Below are 12,165 nucleotides of genomic sequence, written 5' to 3' on the forward strand. Positions count from 1 at the left end.
AGGTTTGCTTTTTCCCTGCCTGTCTTGGTCACCACCACCTCTTCCCTGAGAAGGAAGGGCCTTCCATGTTCTCTCACCCGCTTCAAGTCCACATTGTCCAAGTCACAGAAAAAGATAGTCCTGAATGGAGATTCGACCACAAACAGTTTTAATGGTCTGGTTTTCTCCCTAGTTCCCCCACTGTTTGTTAGTATTATTATTACTACAAGAATAAAGGATTCCTGAGAGCCTGTCCCCTCCTCTCCTGTGGCCCCCTTGACAGGACTCATCCCTACCAACCCCCACCCTGGATTTCTGGGGGAAAAAAAGAAGTGAAAGGCACTGCAGGGGTAGGGGGCTAGAGTGCCAGTGAGTTGGGGTTGGGGGGCGGGGGGCACTAGGGCAGGGCCCGGCCCAGAGGAGGAAAGTTCCAGTCCATGCCTGAAGGAATTGTGGAGGGGTGTGTCCATCCATAACATCCCCATCAGTCCTTCACTGAACCTGTCTAGCAGGCATACCTAAGTCCCATCCTCCCACCCCCAGGCCCACACTGGGGGTTCTGCAGCAGGAGCATAAAATTAATTAGTGTTGGGCTCAGAAAGGAGAAATGGAGGGTCCACTTTACTAGGACTCCAGGGCCAAACCCAAAGGGAGGTTGCAAATAACTAGAATAATGCTCAAATGCTCTTCTTCAGGGTGGAGAGACAGGAATTAACAAAATGTTAATGTTAATGAAACTCCCCAGCCCAGGGATCAGGCAGCAGCAGGGAAAACCAAGCTCCAAGAGGAAGGGGCTGGTTAGTCCCAGGCTCGGAGACTAGTTGTCCCCAATAGCCCCCTGCCGAGCCCTGATGAACGCCATGCCGTGCGTGCGGAAGTGGGTCTTGAGGTTGAGAGGGCTGTCGCAGCTCTTGCCACAGACCTTACAGGTCAGCGGGCCTCCAGAAGCAGGCAGGGGAGAGTCTCCACCATCAGGGTCAGACCTTGATGGAGGGGCCTCTTCCTCCCCATCCCCCAGCCCCAGGGCACTGGCTTTACCCAAACCCCGTCTCTTCTTGTGGCTGATGAAACGGTGCCGGCTCAGGGAGCCAGGGGAGGCAAAGCACAAGCCACAGTCGAGGCACTGCTGGGCACCATCCTCCACCCTCAACCCCACCATGAGGCTCTGTTCTGTGGAGCCGCTGCTCCGGTAGCGCAGGGGGCCATGGCCTCCAGATCCAGGTCCGCCCCTGGGGGACTTGGCTGGCGGTGTTGTGCTGTCAGGCTCCTCACTGCAAGAGTCAGAAGACTGGCGGCGTTTCCGACCTGGCCCCTGAAGAAAAGTGGAAGAAACTGGGCCTTACCACCACCCCCACTGTCCCTGGCACCCCCACACTCGCTTCCTGAGGCCATGGTCTCTACCTTCCAGTTTCCCACTCTCTAGCACAGCAGGCCGGGCCTCTGCCTACCTGGGCTCTGGCACTGGAACCCCGAGCCAAGGTGGTCCCCCGGCCAGGGGACTGGGCCCCAAGCTGCAAGCCGTGCCGGACCTGGACATGTTTCTCTAGGATCAGGCGGCTGCTGAAGGTGCGTTTTCCCTCTGTGCAATACCTGAAATGGGAGAGTACAGGATGGCAGCAGGGGCAAAGCCCGAAGGCCAGGGCCCTTGCTTCCGAGGAGGGGGCTGCCGGAGCAGACGGAAACCCCAACCATCAGGCTACTTAAGACACGTCACAGGTGCAAAGGTACTTTGGCATGTAGGGAGAGTCACGTGCTGGGCAGGAAGAGGAAGCGGGGAGCAAGACTTACCTGCAGGGGTAAACTCGCTTGATGCCCTCGTGATTAACTCTGACATGGCGCCTCAGGCTGGGGGCAGAGCAGAAGGAGCGCTCACACAGGCGACAGGGAAACTTTTTCACTGACTAGGAGAGCAAGGGTAGATGTCAGAGCCAGGCTCCAGGACCCCATCCCCACTGTCACACTGGCAGTCCCAATGCTGCCCCCAGCCCATGGTACTCCCCTTGGGGCCCACTCACCTTGCCATGCTCCTTCTTCATGTGGGCCACGTATTCATCACGCTCAGGGAACCAGGAGTGACACAGGCCACAGGTCCAGCCTCCAGGCCCCCCACCCCCACCCTTGAGGCCTTTGCTCCCTAGTTCCCGCCGAGGCCGTTTGGCTGGACGGGGGGGCTCAGGGGAGCTGGGTACTTCCTCCTCTTCTGAAGATGAAGACGACTCCTCAGTAGCAGGGGCTGCCCCTCCCTGAGAAACAGCCAGCTCCTCAGGCTCAGTCTTGGGGGTCAGCAGGGTACCCCCGGCCCCTTTCCCAGCAGTCTCCTCCAAGCGCCCAGACTGATGGGTGTTCTGTGAGAGGAGACAAGGGAGGTGCTGTTGTGGGGGAGGGCCTGGCTGTGCCAAAGCCCCCCACTTCTGAAGTATGTGGCCCCAGCCCCAGGTCAGTACAGCTAAGCACCCATCCCCCACCCCTCTGCTCCTGTACCTTGAGATGTTCCAGCATGGTCCTTTTTTGGGCAAAGAGCAGAGGACAAGACGGGCACTTAAAGACACTGACACGCTGGGGCAGCAAGTGCTGGTCGAAGTGTGAGGAGAGGAGGGGTTTATGAGTGAAGACTGTGTCGCACATGGCGCACTTGTAGATCAGCCTGAGGTGAGGACAGTGCAGACATCAGGCAGGGTTGAGTGCAGCCCCTCCCCGCCTGCGCCCCACCAGCCCTCCCTCCGTGGCCCGGCGCATCCCTCCCCCGGGCCTCACTTGGCCTGCTGAGTTTGGAAGCTGGGATGCTGGGAGTAGAGGTGGGCATGGGCACTTGGCCCAGACTTGAAGGCCATGGGGCAGATGGGGCACTTGTGGAAAACCTCGCAGTGCGACGTCTGGATGTGGGACTTGATGGAGTTCACACCCCCAAACACCACTGAACAGCTGGGGCACCTAGGGAGGAAGCAGGAGGCCCTGTGGTGAGGTGGGAGGCATCCCTGTGCCCACCCCGGGACCATACATTTATTTTCTGGGACTGGGTAGACTACAAGAAGGAAATCAGTAGTGGAGTATGAGCAAGGTGGAGAAAGGAGAGAGGTGCAGAGGCTGTTCCCCAAGGGAGGCTGCCGAGGGAGAGCTGGAGCTCCAGAGGTGGCCCTGCTTCCCTCCATCTCCATGGGTGACAACGGGAAGGCAGGACGTACTATCTCAGGGTTGAGTTTGCCAAAACAACAGGGCTGAGGGATATAGCAGGGAAGATGGGGGACCTTCAAAGGCCATCTGAGGCTGAGGCTAGGACACACGAAACCCTACAGTTCTATGGAGGAAGGGTCCGAGGCACCTGTATCCTACACGGCGAGAGACGTGCAGACAGGCCTCCCGGAGATGGGTCTGAAAATTGGCTTGCAGGAAGTTGCCCCCACACTCAGGACAGACGTGGGGGGGTCGATTCTTATGCATGCGCTGGTGGGCGCTGAAGCTGCAGCGATTGGGGAGCATCATGGGGCAGGTTGGGCACACCTGTCGAGTGGGTTAAACAAGGAAAGTTGGTGAGGAGTGTCCTGTCTCCATTACTTCTAACCAAGCCCCCAATGCCTTCCTAGATCCTGTCCCCACAGAAGGGCTGTGAAAGGTGACTCACATTGCTGGTGGCCCCAGGGGCAGGGGGACCGAGCTGCTGGAAGTGAGCTGCCATGCCAGCCTTGTCCCGGCACTGTTCCTTGCACTCCAGGCAGCGAAAGCATGTGTAAGCAGAGGTGGCAGGGGCAGCAGGCGGCTCTGTGGAGAGCGGCAGGACAGGGGCCTCAGCAGCAACTGTAGTAATGGCAGAGGAGGTGATGGCCCCCTCACCCTTGCCCAAGACAGGCAAGGCCAGAGGTCCAGAGACAGGTGGGACAGCTACAGGCAGCAGGGGTGTGATGTCCGGCTGCCCCACCATCTGGTCAAGGGCTACAGGCCTCATGACCAAATGTGAGCACTGCATGACGAGCCCCTTGTCCTTGTGTTCACGTGCATGCAGGAGCAGGCTGCACTTGTTGAAGAAGACCAGGCGGCGGGCGCAGTGGTTGCAGGTGACCTCGATGCGCATGCTCCGGCGGTCATAGTGCCGTGCCAGGCTCTTCTCCAATGAGAAGGCATCCCCACACTCCAGGCAGCGGTAGCCGGTGGGAGGCAGGGCCAGCCCAGCCTCAGCTGGTGGGCTCAGGTTTGGCCTATAGGCAGGGAGCAGGTTCTTGCTGTTGAGGATCTTGTTGAAGGCCTCCACCAGGCTGGACTGGGTCCGTGATATCACTGTGCCGCCCCCTGTACTTGGCCCAGTAGCTGTCTTTGAAGGTTGCACCATCACCACCGAGGCACCATTCACCTTCTGTCCCCCAGTCCCCAGCCCTGCCCGCCCGTCAGCCTTAGGCAGGGCTTGGGGCACCAGGCCTAGCACATTCTTAGCAATCATCTTAGGGCTGGTGGCAGTCCCCCCAGGCAGCACCACAGCCTTGCGGGCCACACTGGCTGCCATCAGCATGGCAGTACTGGCGTTCTGGATGGTGGCCACAGGCAGCACAGTGCCTTTCAGCCTTGTACCATCACCCAACTGTACGCTCACCACCTTTGGACCCTCAGAAGTAGGTGTTGCAGGGGACAACTTCAAGAGGCTAGCCTCAGCCAAGAAGGCCCCCTCAGCCAAGGGGGCAGGTGGATCAGGATCTGAGGGGACCCGAGTTACAGTCCTTGTGATATTCCCGCAGGATGTTTTAATGGTCTTGATCCGCACCTTAAGAGGCCTAGAGGAGCTGGAGGCAGGGGAGTCATTGCTGTCCTCATCTGCAGCCTCGGCCCCACTAGAGGGACTCTGGGGACTTCCTGGGGAAGACTTGTCCACTGGCCCCTCATCTTCTTCTTCCTTCAAGGGCTGACAGACGGGCACTTTGGGGGAGGCAAGAGGGCTCTGGTGCTCTGGAGACTGCTTGAAGAAGGACACCCCAGCAACTGGGGGAGGTGAGGCACTGGCAGGGATGTCCGTGGCCTCAGGGCTGGAGCCTGAGCCTTGTTGGGCTAGGACCTGGGGATGATGGGGGCTGCAGCTCTCCTGCTTCAAGGCCCCCAGTGGTGGGGAAGAAATGGGTGGCTGCATGCCTGGGCCATTCTCCTGGGCCAGCTCAAAGGAAGAGGGGAAAGGAGGTGGGGTCATAGCCCCCTCCTGAGGGGGAGAGGGTGCAGAGGGAGGCAGGGGATCCGGGTGGTCCCCTGGCTCAGGGCCAAAATGAGCAAACAGGTCCAAGGGAGTTTTGCCTTCCATGCCTTTTTCTTTCCAGGAGCCCCCACTGGGAGGAGCAGGAGAGTGGGGAGTTCCTGGGAGGGAAGGTTCAGGGCTCCCAAAACCATTCTGCATTTGATGAGGCCCCACAGACCCTTCCTTAGTTACCCCAGCAGCCCGGGCCCCATCTCCTGCTGAGCCTCCAGCCAGGACCTCAGACTGCTCAGGACACACAGTGTTCTTGACAATGACACTGACTACAGAAATGTCTGGCGGTGGCAGGTCATGGTCAGAGGCCTGGGCTGGAACTCCAGGGCCATCCCCAGCAGAGGCTGCTGCTGTGTCTTCAGATTCACTTCCCACACCTGGTTCTGGCTTCCCTGGGCCTCCTGGCCCCTCATTTTCTTCTGGCCCAGAATGGATGGCTTCATTCGCATCAATGTCAGGGATGTCAAAGGCAGCAAGGAGGTCATCAAAATCAGGGGTCTTCATATCCCCCATATCGGCAGGTCCCAGACCTGATGAAAACAGGAATGAGGAGGAGAAACTGACATGTCTAGAAGAGAGATCCTGGAGCTCTTCCCTCAGCATCTCCATATTTATCCTCTCTCAGAACCCACATACACTCCAACTTAGGTACACCTCCGCCACAGCATGAATCCCTACAGAGCTGCTAGGTTTGCCAAACCCTAAAATCAGAAGAGGGTTAGTGTCCATACCTTGGTGGGCTCCAAAATCCAGAGAAAGCAGGGGAAAAGAGAGTTCTTAGAAATACAGGGAAGGGGCCAGGTGCGGTGGCTCATGCTTGTAATCCCAGCGTTTTAGGAGGCTGAGGCAGATGGATCACTTGAGGTCAGGAGTTTGAGACCAGCCTGGCCAACATGGTGAAACCTTGTCTCTACTAAAAATACAAAAAACTAGACAGGTGTGATGGTACATGCCTGTAATCGCAGCTACAAAGGAGGCTGAGGCAGGAGAATCGCCTGAACCCATGAGGTTGAGGTTTCAATGAGCCAAGATCACGCCACTGCACTCCAGCCTGGACAGAACGAGACCCTGTCTCAAAAAAAAGAAATACAGGGGGCTGGGCACGGTGGCTCACGCCTGTAATCCCAGCACTTGGGGAGGCAGAGGCGGGCGGATCACGAGGTCAGATCAAGACCATCCTGGCCAAGATAGTGAAACCCCGTCTCTACTAAAAATACAAAAACTAGCTAGGCATGGCACCACGCACCTGTAGTCCCAGCTACTCAGGAGGCTGAGGCAGAAGAATTGCTTGAACCCGGGAGGTGGAGCTTGCAGTGAGCTCAGATCGTGCCACTGCACTCCCACCTGGGCGACAGAGCAAGACTCCGTCTCAGAAGAAAAAAAAAAAAATACAGGGAACAGGGAAGGGTAATAGAGCTCAGGGACCATTCTGGTGGAAACCATCTCATCCCCTCCTGTCCCCAGCATAGAACCAAATAATCGATACTATTATTAAGGAGGATGATGTACATGATGCTCTAGGTTTAAGGGCTCATTCATGTCCATATGGAATCAATTCATATTCTTCACGGATCTTCTGGGGTCCACAGAAATCTGAAAGGCTACGTGTACAAAGGGACAATGCCGTAAGCCAAGACTTAAGAAATGATCCTCGTTCAGTTTTATCAGGGGCCTGCAGTACAAGCAAGCTTCTTCAGTGCCTTACTTTTGCTGTTTCAAAGAGGATACAAATGGCCGGGTGTGGTGGCTCACATCTGTAATCCCAGCACTTTGGGAGGCCAATCACTTGGGCCCAGGAGTTCAAGACCACCCTGGGCAACATGGTGAAACTCCCCAGGCATGATGGCACGTGCCTGTAGTCCCAGCTACGCCTCCCAGCTGACATGGGAGGATCCCCTGAGCCCGGGAGGTCGAGGCTGTGATGGGCCATGCCACTGCACTCCAGCCTGGGTGACAGAGTGATACCCTGTCTCAAAAAAAAAAAAGACAAGACAGAGAGCACAAGTGATCTATGTATCATAGGGTTATTCTGAGCATGATACGAAATTGCTAATGTAAGAATCACACCGAGAATATGATTTACTATTCCAGATGAACCAAGCAAGGACATGTCAGGTCAAGGAGGAGCTGGAAAGGAATAAGCACTGGAACTCTAGGGCTGGGGTCGGAGGCAAGAGTCAGGGGTCATGCAGGATCAAGTCTAGGGCACCTGGGCCATCACTGGCACCTGGAGATCTAGCTTGGTCAGCAAGGAGAAAAGGACTCAAGGAAATTACCCAAGAGACCAAGATGGAAAGAATAAGACACAGGAACAGAAAGAGACAAAGAGAAGAGACAGAGGGGAAAATGGTGATGGCAGCCTGGTCATAAGGGCCCCAGCCTAGGCCTCTCCTGTCACAAACACCTGCTGCTCGCTCACTACCTTCCCCAGAGTGCCTGGCCCTCCCCTAGCCAGCCCTTCCTTCTCCACCCCTCCCCATCTTGCTCTCTCGAGGCTAAAACTCCCAGGATACATACACACTTCTCCAGCACAGCTGCCACAGTGGGGAAAAGCCAGGTTCCCTCACCCCTCACCCACCATTTCTGCTCCGAGCTCCTCACCCCATTCCATCCCCTAACTTAAACTCCTCACCCTTTCCATTTTCCTGTGGCAACAGTAGCCCAGGAAGTTTCACCTAGCCTCAACCTGGCCGAGTGCAAAAAAATAAAATTAAAAATCCCACAAGAATTATGTGGCACTAATCCAACAAGCAGGCCAGCTCAGAGTTTGTGGGAGACCCAGGTCTGTCCCCTACCAGTGTCTCCCCATGAGTGTTTCTGTATCTACGAAGAAGCAACTAAAGAGTCTATCTCTATCCATTCCCTGCCCAGGTTGCAGACCATTTCCCAGCCAGTTCTCCCACCTCTCTCCAGTCTTCAGACTGTAACTAGAGACAGTCCCAGCATGTGGCAGCGGGGATTGCTGGGACCAAGGTTGGGGTGGCAGCAAAACCAAAGGGGGAGTCCTTCCCTCACCCCCACCCTATTCAATTCTGCAGAATCTGGGTTTAAGCAAAAACGCTTGTCTCTATAAGCCTGGCTCCTAAGCCTGGTTCCCTCCTGACCAGAGGCCTGAGCTACCTTCCACTCAGGTACTCAGAAAAGTGGACTGGTACAGCGAAGACCAGCGGGGACTAGGAGAAAACACCTGCGAACTCACCCGCCAGCCACCTCCCTCTTGGGTGTCCCAGTGACTTAGAGGTCATCCGATGGCCACCCACCCAGACAGTCGACCAAGCAACCCGCCGAGCTCAAGGCCAAGGAGGATCAGGCCTTCCTGCGACTGCTGAGCCCTGTCTCTAGGGCTCCTATCTCCCCCGCCCCCTTTCCCTCTGTGGTTCCCCAAAAGCCAAAGAGGCTGAACAGGAAGAGGCTGAACAGGCCCAGGTCGAGTGGGGGCTCCACTGACCTTTGCCCGGGCCCAAGGCCTGCAGCGCAGAGGAGGGCGAGGGGCTGGCGGAGATTAGGTTGAGGCCAAGCTGGGCAGCGGGCGGAATTAAGTCCCTGCCATCTGCCGAGGGCCGGCGCGGGGAGCAAGTCCTGGGTTTCGAGGAGGGGGCGGGGTGTACACAAGAGAAACTACAAGGGAAACTGAGGCGCGCGGCGCTTCTCTCACTCGCACCGGCGTGCGAAGCGAAGGCCGGGCCTCAGCCAGGCCAGGCCCTTTGGGAGCTGCTGCGCAGCACCTGGGGACCCAGGACTACACAGGATGGGGTGGGGAGCTGAAAAGAGGGGAGGAGAGAGGGGACGGTCTCTGCGCGACTCTCAGCTCTCTAGCTGGGGTCCGTCCCAACTCGGACCTCGTCCCCTCCCCTCCGGGCGCAGCGGAGCCTCCTCCCGCCGCGCACTCCCGGAGGCTCGCTAAAGACTGGAGACTGATCGGGGGGTGTGCAGGGGGCCGGGGGCGCAAGCCTGAGTCTTGCCCGGGCGCTGACCCGCACCCAGTCGGGGTGCAGGTTCAGCTCCGGCCTGGCCCAGTTCCCCCGCCCCCATCCCCGGGAACGGACACCATTTTAGGTCGCGACATCCCGCAGCCTCCAATCTCCGGGCCGCACTTCGGGTGCCTCTCGAGCCGGGGGCGCCAGGACCTGGGGTTCTCGACCCTCCTGGGGGTTTACCCGGCTAGGGACTGTGCTTTCAACAGGCCAGGAGTTTCGCCCATCCGCCCCAATGGATGGAGGCGGTGTCTGGGCCTTCCTAGAAGCCGCCCCAGGGGGCGGCGCGGAGAAGGGGGTAGTTGACCAAGTGGGGGAGGGGCGGGGGTATTTACCCGCCCCCCCCAGGGGGCGGAGCCAAGGGCGGGTATTTACCCTAGGCACGCTTACTTGTTCCGCTCCTGGTGCGGGCCGAGACCCGGCGGTCTCTACCCGCCTCCAGCCGCTGCCGCCACCGCCGCCCTCCCCGCGGCCGCCGCTACTTCCTGCTTCTCTCCGGTTCGGCCTCCCCACTCCCTCTCCTCCCTCCGCGCTCCAGGTCTGGGCTGCCCGTTTTGGCACTCCCCACTGGCCCTTGCCCCCGTCGCTCAGCCCTGTGTCCCTCCCAGCCCCGCACTGGGTTGGCCCTAAATACTGCCGCTCGGAACTAGCCCCGCACAGTCCTCTTATGCTCATTGGGCAAGGGGCCGAGGCCCTGTGAAGATACCTCTCCCCATTGGCTGCGCCGGGGTCCGTCTGCCCCATCTGCAAGTCTCGTAAACGATTGGCCTCCGCCACTGTCGCTTAGAAAGAAGCCAGCCTGCTTCCCGGCTTTCCTACTGGAGGGGGGAGCACCCAGGTGCGTCTCCGCCCCTCGCTCCCTACTGGCCGCTCGAAGCTTGAAGCTGCAGTTCACTTTCGCGAACGTAAGGAACCCAGCTTCTGTGTGGTGGGCACTGAGAGCAGAACCGCATTGAGTCGGAGTGGAGCACGGAAGTGTAGGTCCTTTTGCGCTGTTTCAAGCTAAACCCGTGTCACTGATGCCGTGCAGAAGTTACAGAATGGGACGCCACCCCAAACATTACGTCATCCGCTGACCATTTCCTCGCGGTCTTCCCACCGTCTAAATCGCCATATAATCTGATGGATGGGGTCCTCGCGCGGGCCAGCTCCTGGGCGACAGCGTAACCCGTCGCTCCTCCCTCTGCGGGAGGGCGTGGACGGGGCACGGGATTTGGAGCGTGGAAGGAATCGGGACCTAAAGGTTGGGAAGGGCTCCCGGACCGGAAGCGGGGGAGGTGACGTAGGAGTGCTGGCGTGGCCTGGGCCATTTCCAAAGAGGCCTTAAAGGGGCAACTGATAGGCGACCTAAGTATGGGCTGGGGGGGACCGCCAGCTCCATTTCCCATTTAAGGGCTTCCCTTTTCCCCGCCCCCAGCATGGAGTGGGGGTGGGGTCAAGGTCGAGTTTTCCCGCGCTTTGTTGCCACGCCCTCTGGAGGCGGGGGAAAGGGAGGAGTCGCTCGGAAAATGAATCTCTTTGATGCTCTAATAGCACTCACTGGCAGAATTCGTCTGCAAATCCAGCGTGCCACCTCGCGCACGCAGCAGCTCGTTAACGGCGTGGTTTTTAATTTTTTTAATTAATTTTTTTGAGGCAGAGCCTCACTCTGTTGCCCAGGCGGGAGCACAGTGGCGCGATCACGGCTGACTGCAGCCTCAACCTCCCAGGCTCCAGTGATCCTCCCGCGTCAGCCTCCTGAGTAGCTGGGACTACAAGTGAGCGCCAAATCGCCCGGGTAACTTTTTTATTTTTTGTAGAGACAGGGTTTTGCCATGTTGCCCAGGCTGGTCTCAAGCGATCCTACAGACGTGAGCCACTGTTCCCTGCCTTGGCGATGTTTTTTATTTTTTATTTTTTGTGACGGGGCCTCATTCTGTCAGTGCAGTGGCGGGATCTCGGCTCACTGCAACCTCAGCCTCCCAGGCTCAAGCAATTCTCCTGCCTCAGCCTCCCGACCAGCTGGGATTACAGGTGTGCGACACTACCCGCCTGGCCAATTTTTGTTTTTGTTTTTGTTTTTTTTGAGACGGAGTCTCGCTGTGTCGCCCAGGCTGGAGTGCAGTGGCGCGATCTCGGCTCACTGCAAGCTCCGCCTCCCGGGTTCACGCCATTCTCCTGCCTCAGCCTCCCGAGTAGCTGGGACTACAGGCGCTCTCCACAATGCCCGGCTAATTTTTTGTGTTTTTAGTAGAGACGGGGTTTCACCGTGTTAGCCAGGAGGGTCTCGATCTCCTGACCTCGTGATCTGCCCGCCTGGGCCTCCCAAAGTGCTGGGATTACAGGCGTGAGCCACCGCGGCCGGCCATTTTTGTATTTTTAGTAGTGACGGGGTTTCACCATATTGGCCAGGCTGGTCTCGAACTCCTGACCTCAAATCATTCACCCGCCTCGGCCTCCCAAAGTGCTGGGATTACAGATGTGACCCACCGCGCCTGGCAAAGTTTTTAAAAGTGGTTTTGTTACCCTGCCTAGGAGTCCCAGGACACCGGAACCAGGACTCCCCGGCGCGCCCGGAGAGTTTCCGAGCTCGTTTGAAGTATGAATTAGAACTTCTGGATGGGAATCCTGGAGCCACCACCTGCCCTATGGTCGCAATGGGCAAGTCACTCAACCTCCCAGATCCTGTTTTCTCATGAGTAAAACGGGGATTATAATATCCACCTGACAATATTATTTTTGTGAGAATTAAATGAGTTTAGAATGTAAACACGCTTTGTAAAGTAACTAGCAGTTGGGATTAGTGTGTCCTTTCTCCCGGAGCCTTGCATCCTGTGTGCTCCGTCCGCCTGCATTTGCTCCCAGTTGCTCCAGCTCAGGTGCTCTTCCTTCTCTGAGCAACTAATTAAAGGTCCCTAACCCGATGTAACCAACCGGCATTCCATTTCCACCTCCTCTTCTGGTCTCCCTATGCGGAATAACAATTACTACTCATATACACATAATATTATGGGA

At 57.6% G+C, this 12,165-nt stretch overlaps 1 protein-coding gene and 1 long non-coding RNA gene across 7 annotated transcripts; one reads left to right on the forward strand and one right to left on the reverse strand.

Moving 5' to 3' along the window:
• Window positions 1-125: 125 nt before the first annotated feature.
• ZNF687 (zinc finger protein 687) lies at window positions 126-10,414 on the reverse strand. Of its 6 annotated transcripts, none has more exons than XM_054474099.2 (9): window positions 9,878-10,414; window positions 3,599-5,727; window positions 3,299-3,477; window positions 2,734-2,910; window positions 2,461-2,623; window positions 1,995-2,324; window positions 1,768-1,880; window positions 1,428-1,569; window positions 126-1,291 (listed from the first exon to the last, which is right to left on the reverse strand). In XM_054474099.2, the coding sequence occupies exons 1-9, from the start codon at window positions 9,885-9,887 to the stop codon at window positions 797-799; spliced, it is 3,738 nt and encodes a 1,245-aa protein (XP_054330074.1). In that variant the 5' UTR covers window positions 9,888-10,414; the 3' UTR covers window positions 126-796. The 6 variants fall into 6 exon arrangements, with proteins under 6 accessions (XP_054330074.1, XP_063519528.1, XP_063519520.1 ...); XM_063663458.1 differs by having other exon boundaries at window positions 10,249-10,366; XM_063663450.1 differs by lacking the exon at window positions 9,878-10,414 and adding an exon at window positions 9,547-9,657.
• LOC129027843 (uncharacterized) lies at window positions 10,282-11,920 on the forward strand. Its single transcript, XR_008498713.2, has 2 exons — window positions 10,282-10,414; window positions 11,686-11,920. It is a non-coding gene; the product is annotated as an uncharacterized LOC129027843 (long non-coding RNA).
• Window positions 11,921-12,165: the final 245 nt, after the last annotated feature.

This window comes from Pongo pygmaeus, chromosome 1 (genome assembly GCF_028885625.2).
Source record: "Pongo pygmaeus isolate AG05252 chromosome 1, NHGRI_mPonPyg2-v2.0_pri, whole genome shotgun sequence".
NCBI lineage: Eukaryota > Metazoa > Chordata > Mammalia > Primates > Hominidae > Pongo > Pongo pygmaeus.